Raw genomic sequence first — 9,150 nt, 5'->3', positions numbered from 1 at the left:
TTATACTTGGATGTCATTTGATTGGGCATGGAATTTAAGGTACTTTTAAACAAAAAGATAATTGAAGTTTACATTTGAATAACTCAGAAACGTTCAAAAAAAAATTAAGTTTCAGATAAGGCTATGAAGTAAAGGAAAGAAAGCATGTAAAGTGAACTGCTGGCCAATTTATCTTTTTTCCATATCTATTCTTTGCCTTTTGGAGTAGTTGTTCCTCTTCTTACTTTTTTTTTTTTGTCAAAAAAAAGTACCGAAGTCATAACTAGAGCCACCTAATAAATGCATCCTACTATACTTTTATTGCCTGAACCAAAAAAGAAAGAACACTACTTCCCCCCGATTTTATTTTACTTCGTCTCTACTAAAAAATAGATATTTCAGAATTATTATAAAAAGTCTTACGTCAAATTAGGAACTCGTAAATTTTCAATTAATTTAAATGCATATGTTCCTACAATTATAATTCTTTGTCAGTACAGTACAACTAATTATGAATTTTTCCAGTATCAATTGAGATTTAAAATCTAACAAATGAGACGATGTTATTGTATATTTAAGCACCTCAATTGGCAATCATTAAACTATTAGACAAATGCTATAGAAAAATTTGTCTCGTATAAAATCATCTCACTAAAGCAACCATGAAACTTTCAGACAAAAGTTGTTACTACAACTCATCATCAATTCAATCCAATTTTTATCAACCCAAATATAGCGCAACCTGTCCCTTTTGTTTACACCCCTAGCTAGATCCTGCAATTAACCTGGGTCATGCAGATCATCACATTTTTCTAAACGTTAAAATTCGACAAGATGCAATTTGCAAACCAAAGCCATTGTGGGCAATTTAAGTGTACATTCCCAGTAATATGATCAGTGACCATTAAACAGCTAGATTCCCAACAAAAACCGAGGATGCATACTAAGATTGAACAATTGTTTCCACTTGATTTGTGAAAGGGAACATTACAGTACATTCCAATTTGAATAATTAAAATTTATCCCTCTGGATAATTTCAAATTTAAATGATCAGCCATACCCATCAGCATCCAATAACTGTCCTGCCACACCTACCTATCAGCATCCAAAATCTGTCCTCCACACCTATCAGCGTCCAATATATGCCCTGCCATACTCGTCAGCATCCAATATATGCCCTACCATACTCGTCAGCATCCAATATTTGCCCTGCCATGCCCAAACATGACTTCTTAATCACCAAATAAACTGAAGGAAACCATGCAAGAAGCAGCTAGCTTTCAGCAACCATAAACAAGAAAACATATTTTTGGAATAACAGTAACATGAGAGATATCTGGTATTCAAAAGATCTGCCGATACAGAACTGTTATTCAACCTCAATAATCATCTTCGTTGTTTGAATATAATAGTGCTCTCTCTCTACCTCTCTTTCAATCTAAAAGGCAAGTACTAAAAAAGGATGGCAGGTTTTGTCAGCAGCAATATAAACTTACAGCAGTTGAGCAGGCAACAACTCATAGATCTAAAAGGAATACAAGTAAAACATTGTGTTCAGTTTATTTCTTGTGTTCGGTGAAGCAAAAACTATTATCCTAAAGCATTTGTTTATATTACATATACAAACAAATATTATGGGAGGAGGGTGTGGGATGGCAAGGATGTCGGCTATAGGGATGTGGGGATGAAGATGAAGTGTATTGGAGAGTGGGGAGGACACAATCAATGTGCAATGTCACTAGTAGAACATGTTTTCCCTACTTTCATTAGGGAGCTCATTTTCCACATTTTTAAGGAGCTTGTTTTCCTCGAGAAAATATTAACCGATCATGTGAAAATTTGAAAACATTCCCTCATACCAAACATACCCATTGTCCAAAATCTTCATTAATACTTACTATCTTCTAGAGCCTGATGAAATCCCTGCATTCCTGAAAACATAAAATTAAAACATTTGGCATGAGATTCTCCTAATGGTGGCGCACTGGAAACAAAACAATAGCTCTTCGCAGTTCTAAACATGATGATAATGGATACCTGCCCTGTCTACCCACTAAATTTGTGCCAGGTCTCCCATGAGATGAAACCTTGTTCTGTGAACTACCCATGTCATTTTTGTCAGCACTAGCTCCATTTCCGAGGTTCAATTGCACAGATGAGGCAGCCCTAGCTTCAGATGCATTTAGCTCCATCTGGTCTCTAGGCTTAGTCAATATTTTTACATTTGAGATGCCCCCAGTACTGTTGAAAGAGGCCCCATTAGAAATCTGACTTTGAAGGTTGTCACTAGAATTTGCAGGTCTGACGACAGCATAGTCTTTGAAAACTGCCTTCTCAGATGTTGGTTCAACTGATGGTACCCTCTTCAAACGGTGATTTTGTGGCATAGGGGTGACTGCAATAGGAGGCAAAAGAGAGGAGTACGACGAAGGCGCTGCAGCTGCAGCAGCCACTTTAGCAGCTGCAGCTGTGGCTGCTATAATTTCTTGAGCACCTCCTCGGAGTTGAATGAAGTCTCCGTCAATTACAAATAACTAGAAAGGTAGAACAATTAAATTAGTTACTAAGCACCACCTCAATACAGATCCACTAAACAAAGCATAAAGATATACATACTTCTGGATGGTTTGCCACAAATTCATCAAGTTTTCCACACTTCTTTTTGTAGTCATGCCAGTGCAAGGGGGCTAGCATTTTACCAAGTCTATTCGGAAGCTGCATATCAGGCCATGCATTAGGAACTGAAATCATAATAGACAAAAACAAACAAAGAAACGACTATGGACTAGAAGAAGGAAGTGACAGAATCCAAAAACAGCTTTCACAAAGTATTACTAACCGTAGAACTAATCCTGATTCTACCACCAGAACCAGGAGGAATTGTACGGACTATGCAAGCCAGCAATGCCTTTTCGTCCAGGAGATTAACCTCTGCTGATTTACCGACTGCATATGCATTCTTCTGTCCTCCAGCAACATATGTTTCTGTCAAAACAGCGCTTGACACAGTATCCATCACAGACTCAGTTGCATTATGCACATTATTTGAGATTTCGGCTGACGATTTATCAGCATTCAAACTAAATTCTCCCATTCTTAACCCTTGAGACTCTAGCATGTAGTTAGCTGAAGAGTTGACATTGTTCACCTGCAGCATTGGCAACGAGTGCAAGATGATTCTGCTTATTCACACCGTTTAAACACCACCACCCAAAACCCTTCTGCCAAACATAAATAACACAAACACAAGTAGCAACCAAAAATAATTGGGATGGCTTCCCTTTCAGAGGAGTACCTCTGTCTCATTGTTATGTTCATGAGAATCCAATCTTAAAGCACCATTGAATTGCGAAGAAATCTGATGCAAAGTCTGATGTGTCTGTACACCCGAGAGGTAATTCTTATCCACAGATTGAAGTTCCTACAAAATTATGGTGGATCAAGAAATCAGGTATACTAAACAGAAGAAAAATGCAGGTAACTGCAAGCAATAGAAGTCTGGTGCTCAACCTGTCCATCTTCACTTGAAGCTGGAACGACTGAATCCTGAGTTTCAATTCCTTGGTTCACGTTGAGAAGAGATTGTCCATTGACAGTTGTTTCATGATCATACTGAGAATCTGATCTTGGCAAGGTTGACTGAGGTTGCAAAGTGTACTGATTGTGATTAGAGATCTGTGAACCCTCTGGTGCAGCCTTGAAAACCATACAATTAACAATTTACCTTTACAGTGTAAGCAAAAGTAACAAGGATAACTAGACCAAGATACTCTACTTTACCTGTTGGTTTGGCCAATGCTGGAGAGATGATACTGCTGGTACTGAGTGAAAATGCCCAACATGAGATTGAGGAACATGTGATGGTAAAGGAGGAGGAATTCCCTGTTGATGCATTACATATGGATGCAGAGCAGCAATTTGTCCGGGTGGAAGGTAGGTTGTCATCCCAAGCAAGGATGAAGGAGCAACTGGCATACCATGTACATGATCTGACTGGTGGAACCCAAGAAAAGAGAATATTAAATGTTGTGAACACAGAAGCAAGGACAAACAAAAGAGACTTAAAACAATGTATTTTCCTTCTCTTTTTTATTTTCTTTATGAGAGTGGAGATGGGGGGTTAGTTAATAAGGCAATCAAAACAGACAAGGATGGAGCAACTGGCATACCATGTACATGATCTGACTGGTCGAACCCAAGAAAAGAGTATTAAATGTTGTGAGCACAGAAGCAAGGACAAACAAAAGAGACTTAGAACAACGTATTTTCCTTCTCTTTTTTATTTTCTTTATGAGGGTGTGGAGGTGGGGTTGGGTTGCCAATCCAAACAGGTTCTTAAGTCATTTAGTGTCACCACAACGTAGTCAGCAGCAGCTCCAGATAATCCAAATATTGTGTTACATAGGTTTTGTTTAAACACAAACCCTTGGCAAAATTTGAGGAACAAAGCCAATTAAGCAAGCCTCGATACACAAGGTTACACCTCTCACGAGTATCCATTGACCAACTTAGAAGCTAATGTACCTACAAACTAGGCATAATTCATGCTTTTTCTTTTCAAAACATAATTCATGGTTCAATTATCAAAACCGCAATCAAACTTAGCTATTGATAAAACTACAAGTTATATGAGAATGAGGACTTTGAGATTCAGCTCATCAAGTTAAATTTTCTAGTGCTTTGACAACCTTGGTGGAATTTTACACAAGATAAAAAAATCCTATGTGCTCATACAGCAAAAGAAAAGATGGAATCAAATGCAATAGACCAAAAGCAGCTATAACTAATAAGTTGTTGCATCATGTGAACTCATAAATAACTACGCATAATCTTTGACTGCGCTTAGTGTTTATTAAAATACAATATAATTCACCAAAGATGAGAATAAGCACCCATTTTCCAATTTCAGACCATTATGACCATAAATGACAAAGAAAACAGACAGACAAGGCCCTTGAGTAGTACTTCCATAGCAAATCATCAAGCCCTAACCGACCTCTTATTTACAGTGCCAATAACATTGATATAACCAACATAATCCCAGAAAATGCAGAGCTGGTCAAAAGAACAATTTGAACAGAACGGTGATTTGTACCTGAGTTGAAACATGCCCAGTTGAAGCAAAAGATGGAGCATTTTCAACAGTTCCATTCTGTAGGCCTATGGAACTTTCACCAGGTGTACTGCTTCCGCTAGCATTAAGTTGGCTTCCATTGCTCTGCCCAAGATGACTAGCATCTTTAGAATTCAGATTAGAGACTTGTGAACCCTCAGAGTAAGTTCCACCTCTTGCCTCAGCCAATTCAAGTTGGAGCTGTTGCATGTGCATATGCAAGCGCTCCATCTCACCAAACTAATGGGAAAATATAAAAGAGATCTTGTCAGCAGAAGTAACTGCAATATACTCAGCATTTAAATCACTCCAATTAGGACCCTATAATCGAGGATATTCCTAGTTAGAGCAAGTGAATCAACTTAAGTCGATGAATCATCCATCGCTGAAGCACCTGTCTTTGGTAGGCAAGCCAAAGCTGGTTATATTGTTCTGTGCGCTCCCGTAATTCACCTTGCTGCACAGCATCGAATTCCTGAACACGAGTCATCCAAGTCTGGGCCTCCCTTATTTGTTCATCTTTGAACAGGATAGTTTCCTGAGCTATCCTATGCTGAAAAATAACAGTTGTGACAACTAGTCAAAAAATGACATACAACTTAAAGAGGTCAAAAATGACATTATAAACATGGTCTTCTTATGCTACAACAAATGAATAGGCTCCAACCGGGAAAAAAAAAAATTATAAATGGAACACAACAGCCCCAATATTATTGAGTAAAACATTTCACAAATGAAACACACAAAAAATGTATGCAAAGCATTAACAAAGTTCAACATAGTCTACCCTAACAAGTGGACTATGTTACTAGCACAAATATAGAGGTGAAGAAAGGTTGTCAATCCCCCAACCTAGCACAAATTTAAGAAGCTGCAACTTTGAACTTATGTTACTCGAGAATCAGAAAGTTCAAAGTGGTTGTTACTTGATCAATATAAGAGAAACAAAATAGGAACTCCATGAAGAGAACATAAACTTAAAGAGATCACACTTAAGTAAAACCAATAAGATGAAGTTTAAAATGTTGAATGAACTTAATGTTTGTTGATGATGATTTTAAATTAACAAGAATTCCAGTATGCCTGTTCTCCAAATGTTAAAATCATTCTTTTATGGAGTCATGAACAAATACTGGTAATATTAACTACCTTGAAATTCCTTATTTTTAATGTCCCTTTCGGATGGAATCTTCACTAGTACAGCCAAAAGAATATTGTGTCAAGTTTGTTTGGAAAACTGTGGAAAAGAAATTTCAAAGTTGGAAAAATAACAGTTTTTTGTTTTTGAAAATGAAAATATGCTTCGAAGAAATTGAACATGAAAAAAGAACTTCAATCAAAGTTGAAGAACTTGAAAAAACAGTATTTTAAAGTTGATTTTTTTACTTCAATTTTTGCAAAATACAATTGCATCTTTTAGCAAGTTCTTGAACCAAACACATGTTCGCAAAAAGAAAATCGCAAAAAAATTAAAAAGAATTTGCAAAAAATGCAACCATAAATGTTTATGGAACTGTATTTCTCACCACACAAATCTCCAGAAGACAATATAGTTTAGTCGAGTAAGCGTATATTCTATGACTTTTTTCTTATAAGTGAGGCTTGCATCGATAAATTGCACCAATATGATGCATATTCTATGATTTATTGTGTGAACTTCAACTTAATACTACACTTCACTTCCCCGAACCTAGTTTAGTTACATTAATCCCCAGTTAAACCACCATGTTTGGTCAACTGAACATAAGTAGGCCAGATTTTATGTTGCATTTCACAAACCATAGATAATATGCACAAAAACAATATACATGCACACAATGAGGCACAACGATGAAACTCAATTAATAACATCAAAAGAGAAACACAAGTCTTCATTACAAATTTAAAAAGTAAAGAATCAGAAGGAAACAAAGATAATCTTCATCATCCCTGTGTCTAAAAGAGAAAAATGTACCTGTTCCTGCAGTTCAATGAACTGACGCTCCTTTTCTTGAATATGCTCTTGGAGGTCATGAATTTGTTTAATATGCTGAGCTCTTTCTGCTTCAGAGTTGTCCCTCTCTCTCCTAAAAAGTGATAGTCTTATTCAGATTATGAGATTGATATTACAATATTATGCCAAATTCGGAGGGTAGATGTAAAAATCATTTCTAAACTTCAATTACTGAAGTAGACAAGAACAACAGAAGATAACTTGAATACAAAAAATGTAAGATACCCACAATACGAAAAAGTAGAAGTTGTTCCTCATTAGCACCAAAAAAAAAAAAGCAACCTGTAAGTTTGTAGTTCTTTACTCTGTTCTCTAAGGAGATCCTCTTTTGCCCATGCCTGGTAAAGCAATGAAAAGGATTAGATTAAATAGAACATCAACTACACTCCAGAAGAATCAAGAAATAAATGTATAAGAGTTAGAATTATCAAACAACCGCTTCATGGTCCAGTCTAATTGCATTGAGTTCCCTTTCTTTCTCTTCCATCCTCCTCTCCAACTCATAATTCCTTTGGTCCCTTTCATGTATTTGGTCCTTAAAAAGCATTAAACCAACAATTTGATCAATAAACCCATTAATGTCCTAAGCAGTAATCAAAATATTTATCAAAGACTATAGAACCTGAAGCTTAACATTGGCAGTGACATGTTCTTTTATCTGAGCATCAAAACTATTCCGTATTTCCATAATCTCTGATCTTGCAAAGAGCTGAGCTCGTAGTTCAACCTCCATTTGATGAAACTCTTCTTTTTGTTTTACCACAGCAAGTAGTCTCTGTTGCAGTATATCATTGTTTGGAGTTCCATCAATAGTGATTGAACAGAAGTCCACATCAACCGGCTCTCTCCCTTGCTGCACCTTTGTCAAAATCAAATCACCTTCATTATACTCGCATTCAAATTACAAACCCCAAAATACTAACGCAAATACTTCTTCTCGTTTCCCTAATATTATCATAACGTTTTCTCTTAATTTAAAATCATTACCTCATATATCAGCCTCTCATCGGATTGACCTAATCTGGACCGTTCCGTTTCCTACATCAGATACATCGACAAAAGGTATAAAACGAAAATGACAATTAAAACACACCGTCTAGATCAGAAATAAAAGGAATGCGAGAATAATTTTGCATCATCGATAAAGATACCTCACTACCGGAATTCCGAACCGATTGCTCAGAGACAGCACGCCACTCTTTGCGAGCAGCTTGAGCCGATGAAACAGGAAGAGCAACACCGCGTGCTGCGGCGGCTGCGGCGACACCAGCCGCTGCCGAAGCCTCCATATGTCGGTACGATTCGGTTCTCCAACTCCTGACGCTTTACTCAAAACCCTAAAACGGAAAACGAAGATGAAATCGACGAAACAGATGATGAAAATGAAGGTGCGAAAGAAACCCTAGAGTAGTAAAGAGTAAAAATGGAGGTCGTTGAAACGGGAATAATGGATATTAGATGATGGGAGGGAGAGACGTAGCACAGTGAGAATAAAATGTTGTACCTTAGAGCAGCGGTTCGTCTCTGGATTTGGGGGGTTTCGAGAGTAAAGAGGGTTTTTTGGGAAAGAAAGGGGTTATGAAGAGGACTGAAAAGTAAAAAGATCAAATTCTTGATGACTGAAATACTCAAATACTGTGCTGTAGTGACTAGTGAGTGGGACAGAGACAAATTTTTGTCCCTATATAGATTGGCCATTATAATTTAATTTTTATTTAAAAATTTGCAAATATAAAAAAAAATACATCCAAAATGTAAATATTTATATCAAAAATAACTTCAACTTTGAAATTTTAAATTTAAAAAATATTTTGATTGTCTAACACCCTCTAGAACTTTCAAATATCAATACAAAAAATTTGATTGGAGTTATAGTTATTTGATGAGAAGTTTAATTTATTTATTTATTTGAAAAAGTTTAGCTATACATCAATAATATACTTATTGTGATTTAAAGGTGTGGTTTAAAATTGAGAAGTGTACATAGAATTTATAGCTATCTTGTGTGAGGTGGAAAGATTGTTTCTGAATTATATGATAATAAGACTTTTGATGATACTATCA

At 36.5% G+C, this 9,150-nt stretch overlaps 1 protein-coding gene across 6 annotated transcripts; it reads right to left on the bottom strand.

Moving 5' to 3' along the window:
• Window positions 1-858: 858 nt before the first annotated feature.
• Window positions 859-8,718, bottom strand: LOC125813718 (uncharacterized). Of its 6 annotated transcripts, none has more exons than XM_049493171.1 (17): window positions 8,592-8,718; window positions 8,238-8,425; window positions 8,074-8,124; window positions 7,709-7,945; window positions 7,523-7,621; window positions 7,369-7,424; window positions 7,048-7,159; window positions 5,488-5,646; window positions 5,076-5,333; window positions 3,761-3,973; window positions 3,491-3,676; window positions 3,276-3,401; window positions 2,820-3,128; window positions 2,597-2,695; window positions 2,018-2,514; window positions 1,849-1,911; window positions 859-1,189 (listed from the first exon to the last, which is right to left on the bottom strand). In XM_049493171.1, exons 2-16 carry the CDS (start codon window positions 8,373-8,375, stop codon window positions 1,878-1,880), a joined length of 2,574 nt encoding a protein of 857 aa, XP_049349128.1. In that variant the 5' UTR covers window positions 8,376-8,425; window positions 8,592-8,718; the 3' UTR covers window positions 859-1,189; window positions 1,849-1,877. The 6 variants fall into 6 exon arrangements, with proteins under 6 accessions (XP_049349128.1, XP_049349129.1, XP_049349130.1 ...); XM_049493172.1 differs by having other exon boundaries at window positions 859-1,158; XM_049493173.1 differs by having other exon boundaries at window positions 1,879-1,911.
• Between the last annotated feature and the right edge of the window lie 432 nt (window positions 8,719-9,150).

The sequence above is a fragment of the Solanum verrucosum genome, unplaced genomic scaffold (genome assembly GCF_900185275.1).
Source record: "Solanum verrucosum unplaced genomic scaffold, falcon-dt-bn FXZP01000205.1, whole genome shotgun sequence".
In the NCBI taxonomy this organism is placed as follows: Eukaryota; Viridiplantae; Streptophyta; class Magnoliopsida; order Solanales; family Solanaceae; genus Solanum; species Solanum verrucosum.
Note: the sequence above shows the minus strand (reverse complement) of the source record. Positions and strands in the feature narration are given on the sequence as shown.

Bases quoted from the DNA above. Each gene is read 5' to 3' on its own strand.
- LOC125813718 (XM_049493171.1), bottom strand. From the start codon at position 8,375: ATGGAGGCTTCGGCAGCGGCTGGTGTCGCCGCAGCCGCCGCAGCACGC. The intron at 3,677-3,760 runs GTAAAGTAGAGT...ATGGTTTTCAAG, and splicing joins AGCATTGGCCAAACCAACAG to GCTGCACCAGAGGGTTCACA. The intron at 1,912-2,017 runs GTATCCATTATC...TTATGTTTTCAG, and splicing joins TTAGTGGGTAGACAGGGCAG to GAATGCAGGGATTTCATCAG.